At 36.8% G+C, this 21,648-nt stretch overlaps 1 protein-coding gene and 1 long non-coding RNA gene across 39 annotated transcripts in view; one reads left to right on the top strand and one right to left on the bottom strand.

The window, feature by feature from the left end:
* LOC104318653 (uncharacterized) overlaps positions 1-21,648 on the bottom strand; it is a 541,518-nt gene that overhangs the window by 129,720 nt on the left and 390,150 nt on the right. The window lies entirely within an intron of this gene.
* DLG2 (discs large MAGUK scaffold protein 2) overlaps positions 1-21,648 on the top strand; it is a 1,018,165-nt gene that overhangs the window by 772,812 nt on the left and 223,705 nt on the right. For all 35 annotated transcript variants that reach the window (XM_069808461.1, XM_069808468.1, XM_069808464.1 and 32 more), the window contains 2 exons: positions 3,179-3,247; positions 13,479-13,635. In XM_069808461.1, the coding sequence (XP_069664562.1) occupies positions 3,179-3,247; positions 13,479-13,635 (226 nt within the window). The remainder of the gene's footprint in view (positions 1-3,178; positions 3,248-13,478; positions 13,636-21,648) is intronic.

The raw sequence follows: 21,648 nt of genomic DNA, 5'->3' as shown, positions 1-21,648 counted from the left end.
TGCTTTCATTTCAATTTTGTATTTCAACAATTATTTTCCTTTGTTCATAAATAGCATTTTCACCAACCTTTCTAAATAGGAATCGCATGTTTTAAACAATAACAATTTGCATTTATAAAAAGATGTCTGATTTTTTTAACATACATGAATAATGAAATCCGGTAATAAATTTATGAGAGCACAGCCAATACCAGCTTTAGATCTAGGTAGGTCGATGTTCAGAAAGGTAATTTGTTCCATGTTAAAGTGTGTGATGTCAAAGAGAGATCTTTTATAAAGACTAGGAGTTTTTGTTAATTCTGTAAAGGCCATTACGAATAGTATGATGACAAAATTCTTAGTGTTTATTCATCCATTATATAAATCTTTAGAAACGGAGAGGTTATAACCTTCAGGTTTTGTACAAAGTAGCCTGCATTAAGTATCAATCTGCAAAGGTAGTTGAGTTCATCAGTAAAATGCAGTATCGCTGTGGGGACTCAGAGCCTATTACAGTCATCAGACTGGTCCCTTTCCTCGTTTTGAATCTTCCGGTGCAGGAGCATTAATTCACCGTTCTGTAAATTACTTTGGTGAATGTAGCCCATTTTTTTATTTGCAACATCCAAACATAGTCACATCCCCAAGTGCTTACTATTCAATATATTTTTGTGACTGTCTTGAGTTACTAATTCTGTAGATAAATGGGAAATTATTTGGTTTTAGTACTTAGCAGCTGAAAGTCCTACCTTTAATGCTCTCATAATTTTGCTCATTTTGAAGCTGGTCAGAGTTATATAAGTAAGTTTGCTGTAGTGAAAATAGGACAATGCTGAAATCTTTTGGGGGAAAAGAAACAAAGCTCTCAGAATTCAAGCCAATTTGGCTAGTTGTGGTTGGATGTAGGTATGGTGTCGTAACAGTATGCCATGGCTCTAGCGAGGAGGAGATCTTGAAACAGGGAGAGATGGCTTAAATATTTTAAGGCAAAGTGCCATATCAGCTGTCATTCCTCAGCTTCCCTTTCTTATGGCAACATTCCTTTGAAAAACAGAACACTACATTTGTGAAACAAACCCAATTCCTGCCTGAAACCTTCAGTTGCAGACTTGCCATGCCTTGTTAGTAGATCTTTTTTCCCCACAAAATATATAGCATCTGTTGCAAAAATATGAGCTTTATGTTTAAAGTCTCCATTGTGGGTTTGGCATGGGCAGTATAGCTCAGACACAGCTTTGCCATCCTTCTCTTATAAAACAGACCTTGACTATGTCAAGTGTGATTTAGAGGGCCGTGACATGCATCATCGTCCCTCCTCTCTGCTGGATTCTTGTTCCTTGTACCAGCTGAATTTTTGCATCTCATGACGCAACTTCAGGGAATGAAGTTTTTGATAGTCAAGCGGCACAGGGAAAAGGTGGAGGAGTTATGGCTCTGCTGCGCCACTTCTGTCTCATGTACACAGGGGGAAAATTCAGGGGAGAGGCTTTCTCTGCCATATTAATTTTGTGTGGGAAACCAGTACAGGAATGTAAGGATGTATGTTCCCTTTGAGGCCTGTAGAGGGAGAGGGACAGAAGACAAGCCACAACCTAAACTTTAAATTTTAAAAAATGCATAAACACTAAAAAAGGGTAGTTTAAAAATATGCATCCTAAGTAATTTGCGAGATGCAAACTTAATGTGAAATTTTAACCAATATTCATAAAATATTATTCTGCAATGTTTGTCCAACTCAACTATTCTGGTCACACTATGATGCCAGAGACTCATGATACTCCTGTACATCCGATGTTTTGCTATAAAACAGATTAAAAACTCTGCAGTTCTTCTGATAAGGGGAATATACTTTCCCACAAAGCTTCTAAAATACTCAGAGTAAGGATACAGCAGTTTTGCTAACAACGGTCACAACAGGAAATACCAGCAGGTAGCAGGTCTTTTATTTGTCCTGTGGCATGATATTGTGTGTTACAACTCTATGTGCTACACAAAAAATCACATCTCTTCTGTCAGACAGACAGCGTTGGCTATGCTACAGGATAAAATGCATATAAAATAGATGTGTTGCTCACTAACGTGGAATGTTTTAGCTTTTAATGAAAATAAGCTGTGCTTCTGAGCAAACAGCTCAAGTTGTATATGAAGCTTGAAAGCCAGACAAAATCTGCAGTTAGTAGAATCAGTGATATAAAACTAACTTAAACATTTATTTTTAATGTGTACTTTGCATTATTAATACTGGGCCTCACTGTGTGATGTAGCCGTTTAAAGTAATAAGATAACACCCAGATGCTTCTGCTTTTTTATTTTTTTAAAAACACATTGTCTTGGATAAGGAATGCAATTTACTATCACAGATTCCTTTGAAGCTGTGTTGTTATCCATTTATATTTACATGAATAGTAGTGGTGCAATACTATTATGCAATAGTACAATACTGAAGTTAATGTATACTGTGTAATTTGTTTAGTTTCTGTAACATAATAACTATTTTTGAGGTTCCTTAGTCATGACAACATAGCATGTGAGAAGCCATTAGACCTCTGGATTTTCAATCAAAAAGATTTTTCTTTCAGAGAGTCTGTGTTTTGCTTAGAAAATGTCATGGTTTTTTCTAAATGTTGTGTCTTTGATAAAATTTCATGTGGAAAAACTCAAAGCTACTTAAAATCTGGTAGAAATACTGAAAGTTGGTTGAAATATGTAAAATTCAAAGTTACATTATGGTGCAATTATAAGCAGTGCATGTCCTCTTTTACTGAGCATTCTGCCTGAGAAACACTGAGAATTAGATTGATATTATCATATACCGTTTTACCTCCTGCTCTGAAATTAACTTTGTGTTTTATGGTTAGTATATTTAGCAGAACACTAAGCATCCAAGTTATTTTATAAGTCACTGAACTGTGTGTGTATATATGTATTTTTTTAAAAGAATAAGATAAGGGGGAGTTATTCTTTTCATTATCTGCTCTTAATGAGGAATGAAACCTGATTTTAAACAAGAGGGATTGTAGACTTGAGCCCTTTTTTGAATAGATGAGCATCACTGAAGTCAAAATGCTTTAGACAAGTGTAAAACAATCTGATTGTTATTTCCATTTTGGCATTAGCTAAGCTGCTAGAGACAATAAGAACAAGAGAACCTTCTATTTCTTTAACAAATGCTTTTCTTTATTCTTCCTTGGTCATACAGTCATTCCCAGCACAGCACTGCAACACGTCCACCCACAGTGAGCTTGCAGCGGACCATTTCTGTGGAAGGGTAAGATGATTCTCCTCTGTTGAAGCTGCCCGTAGAGCTCTCAGATACCACTAAGCCAGACACTGAACTACCCACATACACATAGCTGTTAACTAGATGTGGTTTTGCATCCCACAGTGTTTAAGTCTGTGAGATGGAGAAATAAATACTTTCAAATTAGTGCTGATCCTTTCTAGGTACTTATACTGGGTGGTTTGGTTTTCATGGAGATGAGAATATCTGTCATGGAGTTACATTAACTACAATTTCTTCAATTCATCTCGCTTGACTAGTCTTAATATTTACATGTGTTAGCTGTAAAATGGTTCCCACTAATCATGGAAATACCCAGTGAAGGCTTACTCTATTTTCTTAATGTATGCATGAGTTCTTTTTGACAAAGCGGTGTCCCGAACTAAGGGTGAAGAAGTACTGATAGAGGATAATAATCCTGTGCTGGTGTGTATCTGTGTATATTAATGTGTTAATTGTAGAAGCATAGCTCTGAGTACTTAGCTGACTCCATTTTAACAAAAATAATTGGGTAAAATATGAATAATTCACAACCACAGTTAATATTCTTGCATTTTACAGTATTAGAAAAGCTGATATTTAACACTGAAACACAGATTTTGGGTGCATTGACTGGCGTAGTTTACAAAAAAATATTAGATTTGTTTCTCCCCTCCCATAGAAATGTGGAACTGTTTGAAATATTTTGTAGGCATGGGTAATAACTTGTCATTGCCTGCTCTCAGGTCCTATTTCAAATCTTTTCTTTCTTGTGATAAAAGTGAGAATCCAAAGTTTCCACAGAGGAAAGATGTCATCTTGTTGTATTTTGGTTTATGTTACAACCTTACTGTGGTGCAGTCAGAAAATAAAATGGTAGATACGTGAAATAGTCCACTCCTAAGTGAAGCCTGAAATGTTTTCCTCAGAAGTCTTAATTTTTTCTTTCGTACCTAGATGTAAGATTGTAAGTTTTTATTTAAAATGTGTAGGACAGCTGTAGTAATTATTCATCAAAAACAAGACTGAATAATGAAATTGCTACAGGAAAAGTGCCTGTGGCTTAAGGGCTGTTATCTGGAAGGTAATTTTATAAAAGAAGCCCTCATCATCCAACCTTCTTGCTCAAAACAGAGCTAATTTCAAGTTAGATCAGGTTGCTCAGGGTCTCATCCAGTGGAGCTGTGACTATCACCAAATGTGGAGATAGTTCTCGGCAACCTGGCTCAGTGCTTAAACATCCTCATTTTGGATTTCTTTTCTTTATCTCTCTCTCTAGTGAACAGAGAGTCATAATAAATTCTGCTGTCTTTTCCTCAAATCATGAACTCATGAATAAATTGATGCTTGAAATAAAACTGAGCTTCAAGAACAAGTTTATTAGTTAAAATGGTGATTGGATAAAAAAAGAAAAAGGGAAAAAGAAAAACAGGATTTGCTAAATTGAGATTTAAGAAAAGAAATTCTATTATGATGTCTCTGACTTGGTCTACTGGACTCCATAATTCAGGAGGTATCCTGTAGGTTTAAAATCCTACTGAAATTTGGAAATCAATCTGTCTATGTGAATTTTTAGATAAATTGCAGAATCTGTACTGGCCACGCAGACAACTTGCATGTATTGTGTATGAATCATTGGAGCGCAGGAAATCTGCAATTGATGTTACAGGTTTCCTGCTGTTCAGGAGGTAGAAGAATATCTGGCTTGTAATTATTACTAATCAACTTACACTGAGTCATATTTCATTTCACATAGGAAAGTGGGACTGTTAGCCTATTACACCGCTGAGCAAAACTAAGTAATCAGCTCAGCCCTAAATATTTCATTATGTTAAAGCTCAATTTATTCTAATGTTTTTGTGAAGTCCATGCTGCTAAGTATGTTTATAGCTAATACAATTTGAGGTCAAAACAAAGTTACTTTCCTCTTTTAGGAACTGGGTTGCCATCAGTAGAGTCCTGTATTTAGATGAGTCATTATATTGCCTTTGAGATGCACTTTGTAAATAGCTGCTTTACCTGCAAGGCATCCCTAGCACACACTTAGATTTGTGACCTGCATACTGGCTCTGTGTGACTGACTGTGTAGTCACTGAAGTAATATAATTATTGGGTCCTGTAAAGGAGAAATGAAATATGGGAGGGTTAAAGAAATACAGGGGGAATTGCATTCGCTGGCATTTATTCTTTTCCACCCTGTTGAATATGTGATAATTGAGCTGGCTAGAATAGATTTTTAAAAAACTTCAATAGTTTTTTCGTCTAGGTAATGGATTCATACATAAAAACAATTTTTTTTTTTCAGGGAGGGCTTTTGTGGACTTAATGTACAGCAAAAATATGAGTAGCAAGGTGAAAAAAATAAAGATGTCTTTAAAGATTAAATTTTCTTTATATTCAAGCCATATATTCTTCAGAGTAATAACTGTACATGAGGTGATTTATGTACATGAGGAGATTTATTATGTGTATAAAAGCATGAACTTCACAGGTGTTTGATGTCATTGTTAGTGCGATCTAATTAGTAACTTCCCTAATGGTTTATTTGCATGATTTAAAAACAAGAAAACTACAACATTTGAATTTGTTGGCTTGAGTTTTTTGAAACAGTTTTAATGAACAATTTTAATTGTGAGTATTCAAAATAGGAAAAATATTGGATGAAAACTAAAACCTGTTATTTGGAAATCCTGCTGTACTATTGCATGAAGTTATAAAGTCAGTGGTGTGTGATAGCTATTCTCTCTGCAGTTGACATTCAGACTAAATTGTATTTTATATGCTACCAGTCATCTCTTCTGCTGAGCTGCTTAGAAACTGTTCAACTTACTTGATCAAGAGTGTTTTGATGGAAATTTTAAACAAATTTATCAACGTGATTGAGTATCTCATATATATATATAAATATTTATATGCAAATAAACAGCATTTGAACCATGACTAAGGGTAAGAATTTTTATTCTGAACAGGACAGATATTACAGACCGCTTTGTGTTTCAAAAGAGTCTTATATAAAGTAATTTTGGATGCTTGCTACTAACGGACTGTGTGTATTGATATTTCGAAACATGGCTTAGAGGCACTGCTATTTTTAGGTATTCTCTTAGCCTTTGAATACTTCCTGTCTCCTGACAGGGCACTGAGGTTGCCTAAAGCTGAAGCATTCATGGTAAATAGAGCCATCGAATGCTGTAAGTAATAGTTTATAGAAAAGTGGTTTCAATATGGAACCAATAGTTTTTAAAAGCAGGATACAAAGCAACCTTTCTAGTATGGAGTCGTCTGAACCAATAGTTTTTAAAAGCAGGATACAAAGCAACCTTTCTAGTATGGAGTCGTCTGTGCTGGGTATAGCAGGTGGAAGAGAGATGCAGTTTTCAGGATTTATTTTGATTATTAGCACGTAAATAATGCACCTCCTGGATCAGGGAAGAGAGACAGGTGCTTATGTGAGACAAAGTATAAATGAATAAGTGAACTGGAATAATCATCTCCCTTTCAAAGATAAAGAGCATATTATCTGTTCTACATTGTCGCTCTAGAAATCAATGAGCTTCCTCAAATCTAGGAGACATACTCCTGCGCATTTAAAGTAAATACCAGGTGTCAACGTAAAAATATAGACTCATATTTTCAAATATGAGATTATTCCTGTATGCCAATTCGATGTTGCTGTCTGTAAGCAGAAAACATTGCCTGGTGTGCAGGCTTTAATTTCTCTACAAAAGACAAAATGGAAGCCTGTTAAAGTCCAGAGGGGTTCCCACAAAACAAATAAGGTTGCACATGTATAAGCCAGTGCACTCATGCATGCATCAGTCAGGTTGAAGCCTGGCTCCCTGTAGGTTCCCTCATAGTGAATATACTTCAAAGTTTGTGACAAGTTAGACATGATGTTTGCAGAATAAATGCATTAAAAATGTAGTCAGTATTAAAGTTAGGATAAAGTATTGCTTCTACAGTTAATGCCAACATTCAATCAACAAGAAATGCCAAGGAAACCATAGTCAAATGAACAGATAAAATACTTTATGGCTAACTGTAGTAAGCAAAATAATATTTTGCTATGTGACACGATAAAGGAACGTCTCATTAAAGGCCGAGTTCTTAGTTGTTAGTATATCAACATTTCATAAAATGAAATAATAAGTCACGATTCAGTACAGGTAATGAAAATGAACGCTCTGCACATGACCAAAATGCTGTTTCAGTTTAAGAAGGCAAAGTTACCCCTCTGGACTGGGATGCTCAATGTGACAGTAATAGATAAGAGGACAATTTCCTTATTTTTGTTATTGTCAATCGTAACTGAAACTTGATAATAATAATTAAAGTCGCAAATCGGGGATCAGACCTCGCTGGGTCAGATGCAACGCTGATGGGTAACACTGATGTGTTCAGCCTCTCCTAGGCTCCGGGATGGTGAAGGACTTGGGACTGGAGACAGGAAAGTCTGCCAGCTCCCTACCGCTGCCAGGTCGTGGTGGTTTGGAAACCTCACAGCAAAGGTAGATCAGAGGGAGGGCTGGGGAGGAAGGCGAGGGGTAGTGCTGTTTCACATCGTGATGGAAGGATTTTGCCAAGCCTGAGGGGAATAACAAGGGGAAAAGGAAAAGCCAAGATGCCACAGAAGTGTTACTGTAGTAAAACAATAGGTGAGAGCAGTACAGATACATTTTTCCTCTAAATTGTTGTGAAGCAGAGCTGCAGAAGGTATAAAGGAAAATTTAAATAAGCCGAGTAAGTTTGGGTTTGCCTGAACTTCAAAGTCTTTTAAAAAGGTGTGTGTGCATATTCCAGGCCTTCAGCTGCTTAAGCTTTCAAATTCTCTCTTGTGTGATTAATCAGTTTTAAAACATCATACACTCTGGCACATTCTCTGTCCATCCGAGCTTTCTGTGTTAAATGCTGTGAAGAATGCTCAATCTATTTGGATTACCTTTTTTAGGTCCTTCCAGTATGAATGCCCTTTGGCTGTCTGAAATAAACATGCAATTATTTATCAGAATTTTTTGAAGCATGAGAGGAAAACTAGAAGTATTGTACTGAAAAATAGCTTGATTAGCCAACTGACTCTAAGCAGGCACAGCTCAGTGCTCCCACAGGGAATTGTTAGAAGCCAAACACCATGCTGCTCCAGAGAAGGGTGCTTTGATCCCTTAGATTTAGGGTTTTTTTCCCCCGATGTACTTATTAATGTGTGGCTTTAACCAACTAATACAATTTCTCTCTACTTCCATTTTCCCTCCTGCTATTTGCTACTTTAAGTAGCTTGAATTTTTTTTGTTGCATTATATGTGCGTAGTGCTTTGCACGGAGGGTGTGGGGCCTTAGTTGGATCCTGGGTGCTACCTTAATCCACACAATAATATAAATAAATACTCTTCTGGGCTTTCGATGTTGTGTGTTGCTGTAACACCAAATCAGCATCTGCATGAATGCATGTATTATTTCAATATCCTTTGTGAAGCAAACAGCATTTTTGAAAAAAAAAACAAAAACAAAAAACACCAAAGCCAACCAACCAAAAAACCCCACCAAAAGAACAAAAAAGCTGCAGCCAAAGCAAGATCAAAGCCATATTTCCAAGTCCCTGCTGACTTGGGATACCTCTTTGATTGTATATAACTGAAGAAGACTCTAGGGTCTGACATTTGAAAGCACCCAGTGTGCTTAGTATTTATGTAGATGTTCCAGAAAGCTTAAAATCATGTCAACACCCCAATTTTATAGGTGGTGCAAAAGAAACAGAAAGACAGAGCTGTGTCAGTGTGAGATGAATAATAAAATTGACTGTATTCTTTAATATAGCCAGGAGCACAAAATAAGCAAATTAAAAATTGATTTTCTTTGAGTTAGTTATTATAAGAATTAGTTGTTTTCAGAAAGCTCTTCCCCTTCATTTATCAGTCCAGTTCTTAATCTCTTAAATTAAATCTATAATTACTATGGGTTCAGAATCTGTAGAAGAATGATAGGGATACTCATGTTTTGGTCTTGTCATTTTCTTATTGTAAAAGAGTAAACTGATGAAAACAAATATTCAGTACAACTGTAGCAAATACAAAACACTTATCTATTTTCAAGATAATGAACAAATAAAACAAACATGAACAAAAAAAAGTGTTAAGGAGGAAAAATGCTTCACTTAGTTGATTTATTTTTGTTAATCACGTTTTTATGTCAGGATAAATTTTCTTAAGTGTCGAAGTTTTACCCACACTGATTTGTTACTACTTATTGGTTTCAAATATTAATTTAATAATACTTTGCTTTTATATCAGGCCTGCAATTTATGATGTGCTTCACAGTATCTGATCTGATGCATTCCCTGAAGCAAGTAACCAAGTCCATCCAAATTGATTCTCCCATTGATTTCTGAGCTTGTAAATTTGTGTGGATTGCAGCACTTTATTTGCTCCTTTGCTTCTGGCTCTATTATAGTGAATCTTCCTTTCTTCTTTCTCTACCTCTTTAATTCCTTCCCTGTTCTCCTTTACAGATGCACTGTCTCCCTTTATCCTGTTCTTTCTTTTCTTTGCTCTTTTTTTTTTTTTTTTTCCCCCTTCTGCTGCCTTCTGCCAGTCCAGGAATGTTTTCATCTCATACTCCTTTCTAATTTCTGCTTGATTTCCCCTGCTGCTTTTCTCTGTTTGTATTTGGTACAAAGCTGCAGGAGGGCATAAAAGATGCACACACAGAATTAAAGTGCTAGTACGCTTTGTTAGCACCTAGAAACTTACCTTCAGCCGAATTTATTACAGAAGAAATTGTAAATGTGATAAGTAGTTAAAGCTGGAGGCAGAAACATGCATTTCAGAAGCGCTGAATGTTAGACTGGTCCTTTTTCCTAGGTAGCTACAGAGTGCCACCTATTGTCTCCAAATAAAACAGTGAGCTTTTAAAATAAGTTACCCTGAAATTACCTTTGCCTCAGTTACTGTTTTCTGCAGAGAACTACACATCTTTACTGAGTGCATTGACTGCAAGAAAACATCATTCACATTTGAGTTACTTTTCCTTCAGTTCCTACTCTCCCATCACCGTGTTATCTTTAAGTCTTTGATTCCATTACCTCCTTTACAGCATTTATCTGCATTCTGGCTGGAGTTCTTTCATGTATATTAGAATTACATTCATAAAGAATTTTAATGGGGGAAAAGGAGTTTTTCCTAATGATGCTTCCCAGATATTCAAGAAAAATTGGAAGACCTGTTCTTAGATCTCCTTAACCATCATATTAGAAGAGTTGACTATAAACTTTTATACCAGGTGAATAAATATGTAACACCCTCAGCCTTTTCTTTGAGTGTGGCTAAAGCATTGACAGATAACTTATTTCTGCATTGCTCTTAAGAGATTACCTGGTCAGTGGCTGGTATTGCAGTTTGTTTGCCTAAGAAACTTTTTTCCTACTTTCATTTCATAACATACTACAAAGCTTTATTGTCGTCATAAGGTTTTTTTTTTCATTTTCATACTAAGTACACTATGCAAGTGTGAACAAAGATATATTTCAAAAAACTTACTTATTGTATTATGGTGAATTGGCATTACCACCTACTTCCTGTAGGTTTTGCAGTACAGTCGTGGCTAAAGGTTATTTCAATGATGATGACAACAACACTTGTGTATTCTTGAATCCACTTTTCAGATTCTGCAGGATACTTAGATATGAAAGAAATATGAAGACATGTTAGGGTTGGTCAGTCTCTGTACAGCCACATTTGAGTCATGACCAAAATGACCTGATCAGGCTAAAGAGCAGGAGCCAAACCCCATTGTGCTCTAATCACAGCTTCTGACATTTCCCCGTTATTGTTTGGGCTTCCTCTGAACATAATCATCCAAGAGCAGAATGTGAATTTTGCTGTCAAAAGGCCAAAATTACAAAACAGCACTGACAGCGTTTTAGGCATAAATCTGCTGACTTGATCAGAGACAGGGATTAATAACTAGGCCAACTTTTTGTTGAGCTGCACAGCTTACTATTCAGTAGATACCCAGTTGTATTGACCTAGTTTTGCCCATAGCACTGGCTTTCAACTATTTGATCCAAGCTGCCTGTCATGTGGAAGTACTCAGTTTCATTTTGAACAAGAGCTCTCCGGATTTCTCACCAGCAGAGGATGCAAATATATTTGTTTGACTTTACTGCCTCCTTTTCCTCAATATTCAGGTAAATAATAATGGCAGTAGCTCATCTTGCAAAGTATTTTTGATGTGTAGGACTCGAAGACGACAAGTGTCACTGTATCATTTTGTGGATGAGGAAATTGAAGCTGGAAGAACAAATGACTTGCCAGGATCTCTCAGCAGCGCATGGGCTAAGCAGGGAAAAGAATCCATGCTTCCAGCTTGCTGTCCTAGTTCTGCTCCAACCCCCAGGCCACCCTTCCTAATTAAAAACCTGTTTAGACTTCTTAGATCTGGATTACATTATGTCTAATCTGCACATATTTAAGAAAGTGCTAAAAGTGTTGCTACAAGGCAAATCAACAGCAACGATCCAAAAGAAAAAAACCCAAACTTTATTTTCTGGTTGGTTAAAAATACTTGAAGAGTATACAAACTCATGGCAATATGTCTTTTTCTCACAGCTGTATTTTTAAAAGGTTGTTTTCTGACTATACAATGTTAAGAAAAAGTTGCAAGATGGAGCACCATATGGAGTAGGACTAATACTTTCACTAAAGGTTACAATCACCTTTAAAAAATATTATAAAAAATTGCTTTAGTTTTTTTATTTCAAAAATATTAAGCTTCAGTTTCAGAAAGTTGAGATGTTATTTAAAGATCGTGATCAAGCTGGGGACACTGAACATTAGCACTGGGGAAAGATGAACAAACACCTACTGATTTTGGAATTACCACATAAAGATTGAGTCTCCATGTATACAGCCATAAGACTTAACTCGCATCAAATAAGACATCCCTCAATTAATCACTTCTCTCTCTCCCTTTTTTTTATTTTCTTTAAAAACAAATTGGAAATGAAAAAGCCATTCATATGATGTAGAACTGTTATATAGTACACAGAAAATATTGGGTCTTTGTTACAAGAAGCATTCTGGAGCACGTTTCTGTAGATGATGTGTGTGTGTTTACAATTACCACTTTGATGGTAACTTTTATTTTATAAAAACTGAGAATTAGAAGAACATCTTTCTCTGTGAGGAGTCACAGATGCGTAAATGTATGTGTTTATGAGTATTTGCAGGGCTAAGCTTAAGATTTACACATACTAATATAACACCATTTACACTTTTTCTGAAAAGTAAATTGTTAGAGGGATTTGAAATGGGGTAAGTACCAATAAATGGGGGGGGGGGGGGGGGTATGTATATATGGTTGTGTGTGCTTGTATATCCAAGGGAGAGACAGATCTGAGGCCTTGTATGTAAAGTAGAGTTTGGGAACTGGAATACCTGGACACTTTCTGAAGGATGCTACCTTGATTTCTTAGGAAAGTCATCTCTTTCTGGACATAAGTTTTCCTATCAGTAAAATGCATGTTATTATGTTTACATCCTTTGGGGCATATTTTCAGTTTACAGATGGAAAGTGCTGTGTGAGATGTAGCTGTTATTATTTATTGATTTCCATCATAGTGAACAACTTTTTAAACTAGTAAAGCAAAAGCAGATATCCCTTGGTCTGGTTCAGTGATAAAGCTGCTGTGTGACTTTACAATTGCAAGCTCCTGACAATGTCAAACCAGAGTTTTTAATGAGATTCTGCTCTATTAGCTTGATCATACAATTGTTATTTGCTCCAAATCTGTCAGCATCAAACAGACTTGCCATTGCTTTGCCTCGAGTTTTGAGTTTTTTCTTTGTTCAAAAAGAAAGACTAGAACTTAAAATAAAAAGGGTACCATGTAACAATTGATTCTACTTGTATATATAGTATTGCTATAAATTAGATTATAAAATGTCTTTGGTGTTTTGGTTTGTCTTTTAATAAACTCATCACTTAACTCAGTGAAGATGGCTCCAGTGGGCTGAAATTAATAGAGATGTTTGGATTCAACCATGAAGGGAAAAAAAAATAATGCTGGTTAATTCCTACGTTATCTGTTCTCCAATTAACACATTTATCTCATTTGTTAAGTGGTTTCTTTAGGCAATAACAGGCCATTGTGTCTTAAGCAAAATGTAGTATGCTTAAGATGCCTTGAGAGATGTGTACATACTAAGAGTTTTGAATGGATAAACGTTATCATTTTGTTTCTATACAGAGAGCCTCGAAAAATCATCCTGCACAAGGGCTCCACAGGACTTGGTTTTAACATTGTGGGAGGAGAAGATGGGGAAGGCATTTTCGTGTCTTTCATCCTAGCAGGCGGGCCTGCCGATCTCAGCGGAGAACTGCAGCGAGGAGATCAAATTTTGTCTGTAAGTATTTGGGTTGGGCTTTGCTGACCAGCTGCGTAATCTTGTTCTTTGCCTATACTACAAGGGACACAAAAAGAAGTCTTTTTTGGTTTCCGTGTTGTGAATCCAAGCTGGAAACAGTTTATCACTGACTATTTTGTTTATTTGCTCTTGGTTTTTATAGCATTTGTTAAAGGTGTTACTTGCACTTAGCTCAGAATGAGACTTTTCTCTGCTTAATGCTGTCTACAGTATGGCAACGCTGCAGAGAGGACCTAAACACAGTGCAGACCTCAGCATCTCCCAGTTCAGGCCATCATCCAGTTCCATTTTGCCCAAAATGCACTACTGAGGCCAAAGATGTTTCTCAGTTTCAGTTTTTCTTTGCTGAGAAAAAGCAGCATGATGAAATCACCTAGACTGGGGGTGCCATCTAGTGTGCACTAAACTGCTTAGCAAATGGTCCAATACAAGAGGGAGATTAATTAGGTTATGTTAATTAGCTCTGTGCCTCTAATGAATTTGATGATCACTCAGAAATTCATTTTCAAATTTTAGAGGATAAAAGGCTTTGTAGCCTGAGGTTATATTTTGCATACTTAGTCTCAAAAACATCTTTTTAATTTTTCTTTCATGTATATACTGATAGCACACAGTTAAAAAACAGAGCATTTATGTTTTAAGCTCTGTCAAGTAATTGAGCATCTGACTGAAACAATCCGAATGTAAAGCGCTTTGAATGACAATGAAAGCCTTGAAAATGTAGTTAAATATCCATTTACATTATACCGCCTTACAGAAAAAAGAAACTATCCCGAATTGATACAGTTGTGGCTGTTTCATGCAAAGTACATAAATAGCCCTAAGGCAAAGAGCTGAAACACAGGAATTATTCATCCCAGATGAGTGATGGACCCACTAGGCTGCAGTGTCACACTCACTCCTGCTGTTGTGCTTTCTGTCCCTGCAAATCTTGTATCTTTGGCTGCGCTTTGGTTAGTGTCGGGGTAGAAGATGGCTTTAGCCTGGACCATTTGTGGCACGGTTACGCGGCACTTTCCTGATCAATGTTTAAATCCCTTCATGAGGAAGCTGGAGCAGCTTTTCCAACATTGCTTAGGAGTTTCTTGGCCACTGGCCTATTCTACGAAAAGTGAATTTACCTTCCACCTGTCAAAGTTCTGGTGTGAAAAGGTGGCTGGGGCTGTTTTGTGATATATGGAAAATCTGGCTTGTTAACACCAAAGGGAGGCAGTAACCTGAAGCTGTGAGGACCGTAATAGTCTATTTTATCTAGACCTGTTCCTTGAAAATGGTTTAAAAAAAATTGAGAGAGGGCAAGTAAAAGATGTTTAGCTGCACTAGAGACATCCCCAAGTAGAAGGGTTTTAGGAAACTGTAAGAAAACCAGAAGAGACTCTTATAAGGTTATCAACATGAAGAGATAAGGAGGGAAAATGCCTGTGCCAAGAAAAACACAGACGAGAAACCTGAAGAACAGAAATGGAAATTTCTTAAGGACAATTATGCAATTTATTTTTCTTTGGCTAGATGCAGCAAAATAAATCTGACTGAAAGAGCACTATGAGATCAAAGCCTTTCACGGTACATAGTATTCAGGAATCCAGCATCTCAGATGCAAATTTAAAAGTCTGTTTTCCTTTATTTTTAAGCAGGTGTATATTTAGCACTGTAGGATACTGCCACAGTTGAATTTTTAAATCAGATTTTTGTCTGGTTTATAGCAGTGTTTTCCATAAGTTCTAATTAAAGTTACCAGTGTTGCTGCAGCATTCAGTTGTCATGCAAGAGTAGTTTATTTGTTCATTGAGCAGAGAGGGATGGAAATTATTACTAAATTAGACTGCATGCATATCCCCAGGCAATCACCAAGTCAGGCGCTTCTGACTTATTTAGTCACAAATGACTATTAAGAATCCATTTTTCCATAGTCAAATGAAACAAATTTCATGCACAGGCTACTTCTAGACCTGATTAATTTTAGACCGTTGTCTGGTGAAGGGTCCCAGACACCTTAACTTTATAAGGGCTGCGCAAAGTAGGTCTGTTTCTCTCTGTTTATTCTTTCTTGTCTCATCCCTCAGAAACACTTATTTCCCTACAGAAATAGTTTTCCCATTTGTTTCTCAAAACATGACAAATCTGATTTACCAAGAACAAATAGTACCCTCAAAGGTAGTATTTCTAATTAACTCAGGCTTGGTTAAATTTCTTTCAGACAGGAAGCATGGTAAGTGATTTAAACTTTGGAGATCTGGACTTAATTCTCTGATTTTGCTGTTGTCCTTCTATGTGACCTTAGGCAAGATGCTTTATTTTTTTAAGCCTCGATCTCCTGTGTGGAAGAGGGGGATCACAGCACTTTCCCAATTCATGCCTGTGCTGTGAATACGGCAAAGTGTTGACTGGTTGAGAGATGTGTATGCTCACCTTTGGGAAGGTACCTACAAAAATACCTTAAAGAGACTGCAAATCCATGAGTGAGACCCAACAAAGCTAGGAATATGCATTAACTTTGGGTGACACACTGGATGTATCCATAGTCCCAGAGTCAGCCCACAAGGCTTGGACAAATCCCCTAACCTCTCTGCCTCTCTTTCTGCCTAATTTCTGTTCACAGAACAGAACAGGGAAGGGTCCAAGCCTACAGCCCTCAAGGGGCTGGCTCTATGCTAGGATATGCAGCAGCAGTTGAGTTTATTTTTCCCAAATGCCACCAGATGGCAGCGCAGGATGAGTAATGACAGAGATCTGCCCTTGGAAACTGGCTAAAAGCTTTGGAAAAGCAGTGATAGACTTCTTTTTCTGTTTTCAGTTAATTGACTGGAAATGTTTAAAACTTACTTCGGAAAGCAGGCTGATATTCCCAATGCTTCTGTGTAGAGAGACAAAATGAATACTATCTGAACCCTGAAGGCAAATTGAAGAATAATGGATAATGTTATGTTTCAAATGGTAAAATATTTCAAATAGCAAAAAAACCCCAAATTATAGTGTTACTCATGATAAGCTATTTTTTTCCCCCTAAACGGTAGGATTTTTTTTAATGTTGGTTTCTTCTTGCTATAATTCATTACTCCTTTGTGAATTACCACCAAACTAAACATTTTCCTTCTCACTTCTGAATCTTTAAAATGTAGTAATGCATACCATCACCAGCATACATTCATCACTATAAGAGAATATAACCCTCCCTGTAGTATTGCCCTCTTATTAAGTATAATGTAAATATTATCAGGTAGCATTCTGAGTACTAATTGACATCATGACTTGATTTGCAAAGTGCTATGTACATACAGATTAACTTCTGTCACAGATGTGTATAACCCAAATGAAACAGCTCAGAATATCAATGGGAAGTATTATTTCAATTTTAGAGCAGTAGAAATGAGGTGCCATTATGTTAACTGAATTGTTTAAAATCATGTGAGAAGTCTGGGCCAAGTCCAGACTTAGAGGCTGCTTGAACTCTGATTTAACCCCAAGTTCTCCATCTGTTAGGAAAATGCAGTCTCCAATAAAAATAAAATGTAATGTTCCTTGATGCCATTCTTGCAGTTTAAAATTCCACTTCCAATGCTAAGGGATATATTGCCTATTAAAACAGCAATGGGAACCCAGTGTTGTTTAGTTAAAATCACCTGCATGAGAAAAAAATTATTTCCAAGAGCCATATACATAAAATGGCCACACATTGTGCATACATCCTTGCTGACAGAAAGCAGTATAAATCTTATAATTTTAGGAAAGAGGTACATACTGAATACATTGTCATTTTTAGGGGAAATTCCTGGGAAGGCAGGTGGAAGAATATGGTCCTATTCAAACAAAAATTGCCACATCTTTTTTTGCCTTACAATCTCAAATCAAAATTACGACAAAACATACCTAGTTATTTTAGGTGTCTTAACCTGCATGCTTCAAAGCATGACAGTGCTTTGACAGTGCCAGGTGGGCAACTTTATCTATAGGTACAGTACCTAAAGCACAGAGAGTTAGTTTACATATGCAAGTTCAGCAGCAAAATTCAGATTTACAATTTACACACAAATAATTAGTGCATATTGCTCCTTGAATTCTTATGATGACATTGTTTTTCAAACAGTTTTATAATTTTCCACAAGACTACATCAAGTTAAAAATGTATGTAAGGGGAGAATTAAGGTGATTTAATAGCCATAAGGAGGTAACAGCAAGTATTAGCATTTGAATCTTAACCTTTGAAATTACTGAATTTTCTGTCTTTGGACAAGACTAAAACTCAGAGAAGATACTTAAATTTAGACATCTACATGCTTGCTGGGTGTCTGCTTGCCATTAAAGTCAATGGAGGCTAGAGGATTCAGCTGGCCAACTATGAATTGTGTAGAGTGAGTTGAATTGCTCTGTGGGCTTTATTGCCTGTATTGATCGGGTATCCATTGACTTTAAGCTTAAACACTTACCACATGCGTGTGTGTCTGTATTTTGGGTGTCTTAAACTGAATCTCACATTTCATGTGTGTTGCCCTTATAATACATGTTTGCTTTTCAGCTACCATCGTGCTTGCTTCATCACAAAGAAAAATAAAATAAAATCGTGGACCATAAAAGCAGTACCAGTTTTATTTCATCCTCCTGTAGAAATGCTTTAGTACTTTGTGGTTCACAACAGCAGGATGAAGCGTGGCTGGTAGCCTGAAAGTAGAATCAAGAGAAAGAGGAGACTGCTTGCTCTGGAGCAAGATTGCTGCTCCCAAGCAATGCATCCCACAGGTTACCTTAAGGAAATAAAACAAGTTTCCTGAAGGGTAATTGCTCAACAGCAAGAGGAAAAAGAGTAGAAAAAGAACAGGCTGCACAGTGAAGATGCAGGTAGTACTCATTAATGCTTCCGTTTTCTCTCCCATCTAACCTGAATCAGATGAACGAAGTTAAGCAAATTCTGTATGATTTTCTTCTTCATCTAGCATAGTACCAGGATCTATTTGTATATGGGGAAAGACAGTATCTTTTTTCCCCTGCTGCTTTCTGAGAATCAAATAACTATGCATTGGGAAAAGGCTACCAGAGGTATTCTGTGGGGTTTTCTGTCACTGACATTATATATGGTTAGTTTGCAACGCTGGTATTTCAGCATCTCACTTCAGTACTGTCTCCCTTGTAGAGGGAAGGTGACCTCTTACACTGATCAGATTTTGTCTTGTGTCTGTGCATCGTCCTGCTGTGATGTTTTGTGAGATGTTTGCTTTCCCTTATGAACAGTTTCAACACTTCTTTCTCCTTCGTTCCTCCCACACAACTCCTACCCACCTTCTCACTCACATCTGTAGCAAAATACAATATGCATTTGAAAAAATATAATGTTCTCCAGTTTCTACTCCAAAATGTGTGCATATAGATCAGGATAGAGTGTAAGGACTCTGTGCTTATTTATAGCAAATAGTTATGCTTTATATTTGCTACAGTTAGACTTGACCTTCAGATTGACTTCCCTTACTTTAGTGCAGAGAAGCTTTCAGCTTTCTAATTTAAAATGGCTTTTTGCTCATGGTAAAAGCAGTAAAACTACTTAGGGCAAAGAGCGCATTTTGTTCCCTAGTTAGAAAACTACGAAAAATGGCAATACCATTTGGTTTAGCTTCTCAGGTTGGGGTTTTTTTCCAAATTGGAACTGGCTTGGAAAATGTTTGAATCATCTCTATAGGGCCTGGAATCTTTTCTCCATGGAGCATCAGTTTGTGACTCTTGTGTAATAGCGTTAGGATTATAACAGATGCTCCCTTTGCCTTACAAGACTTATTTGCAGAGGCACTGATCGTACCCTTAGGATGCTTACTTCCCTGTGGTGGTGTGGGTGATACATGACTTTGTCCGCTGGCATAGGAGAGTTTATCAAATTCTGTGGCCTCTAGCTGCACTTGTCCATAAAGTCTCCCCTTATGTTTTTAACATTAATCCTAATAAGCCAGTAGGAAAAAATACAGCTATGTAAACCAGCTTTGAAGTAATGTGTAGAGCGTTGTATGTTATATATTGGGAATGTCAGTGTATGATCAGTGCAGTGACTTAAAGGGGACGATCAATTCACATGATTGGACTGTTTTAAAGGAGTAGAACTTGCTTGAAAATCAAGGGAGAATGTGTTGAAATGTATCCAAATGATAACTACTGCATGGTAGGTGATAAATGTGACAGATCTGTAAAAAGAAAATCTCTAGAGAGAAAGGGAGCTGAGAGCACAGGTGCTGTCATATGTTAATAGGATCACACCAACTAGAAGGGCAGGTGGATAAAGCTCCTTAGGAGCAAATAGTGGATTAATTGAAATTCAGGCTTTGTTAATATTGGGAAGTGCAGGGCATATAACCCTTTAGGCTCCCTCTGTAGCCAACAGAAAGATGTAGCCACTTCTGGAGTACAACTTACCTTGCCCTAAAGTAGACATTTTACACAGGTCAGATGACCATTTTGCTGTAAAAGTCTCTATTTCTTTTCACTGATTATAGAGAATTTGGCATGACTTCCCTTTATTGAAATAGATCCCATCTAAACTGACTAAACATTCATCAATCTTTTTGGTGGGCAATATGGAAAAAGCAAGTATAATTCCAGATTTTGTTCTGACAAGTAAGGAAGAATGGCCTGAAAATGGGAGAATGAAACACAATTTGCCCTTGAGTGACCAAATAGTGTAGTGGCAAAGATTATGATTTTGTGCTGGAGGGGAATGAGGAAGTTCAGAAGAATAACATGAACTTCAAAAGCAGTCCGCTGTGCATTCACAGCTGATGTTGAAAATCCCTCAGGAAGCAAGTTTTAAAGTAGCAGTTAATTCAGAAGTGGTAGCTGTTATTTTAAGAAAAAAGTATTAAGAGCAGAGTAAAAAAAGAAAAGATAGTGAGTGTAGTAAGAAACGAACCTTGGTACTTGAGAGCCTTTTGATGATATGAAACTCAGGTAATCAACATTGAAAAAGTGGGAGCTGAGTCAAGTTACTGTGGTTATAACAACCTATGTCCTAAAAGTTTTTAAATGTTAGGTAAAATTTTGGGACAGAGTCAGAAGGGCAAGATGTAAAGTGGACGGTAACTAGTAAGGATTAGAAAAGGTAGCAAGAAAATATTTGATGAGAATAGAAAACGAAGCAATAAATTTGCTTCCTAAACAGTTGGAAGAAAGACTAGTTAGAAGTGAGACCAAGAGAATTCAAATGTTTAGTGCATTTTTGCTTTTGTCTTCTTTAAAAAAGGATATATGATCATCCAGTTAGGGCAGTTATGAAGAAACAAAGAGATAACTCTTCAAACTGGACTAAGACAAACCAAATTAGAACTTTGACAAATGAGATACTTAGAAACCAGCTGAAATTAATTCTCAAATACTTAATGAACTATTCAATGCAGACCATTCTGAGTTTTATTCAAGAACTCAAGGAATATTTGGGAATATAGAGGAGCTGGGCCAATTTTCAGTGAAAACTTCAGGGAGAAATAATCAATGTATTTGCAGATAGTTAGAATACAACAGAAGGAGTAATAGCCCCTATGAATTTTTCAGTAATAAATTGTCAAGTATAATCTTCTTCCTGAAAGAACAGCCACAGGGCTGGAGAAGAAGCAATAGATCTCATTTTACCACAAACTTGCTGCCCCTGTAAGCTGCCTGTCAACATCTTAGAGTGGCAGATCACAAGGCTCCAAAAAACCTAGAGAAAAACAGAGAAAAGCAAAAATGCTGTCACAGCAGGATCTGATGGGGAGATCTGGGGCAAACAGTGTGTTAATGCAAGCTTAGACCTTGGCAATAACATTGGGAAGTTTGGGGATTTGAAGATGAGTTATAAATGGCATAAGATCTCTAAAGGTCCTCGGCCTGTTTATGTTTATATGAGATCATCTGGGTGCACAGTGCTCCACCTTTCTATATAAGCTCAGTTTCACCTTTTACAAGACATGCAGACATCATCTCCAGTACTTGCTGTCATCATGATGAATCAAAAACATTTCACATGACAAAACTGAATCACTCATA

This window comes from Haliaeetus albicilla, chromosome 20, assembly GCF_947461875.1.
Source record: "Haliaeetus albicilla chromosome 20, bHalAlb1.1, whole genome shotgun sequence".
NCBI classification, from domain to species: Eukaryota; Metazoa; Chordata; class Aves; order Accipitriformes; family Accipitridae; genus Haliaeetus; species Haliaeetus albicilla.
Note: the sequence above shows the minus strand (reverse complement) of the source record. Positions and strands in the feature narration are given on the sequence as shown.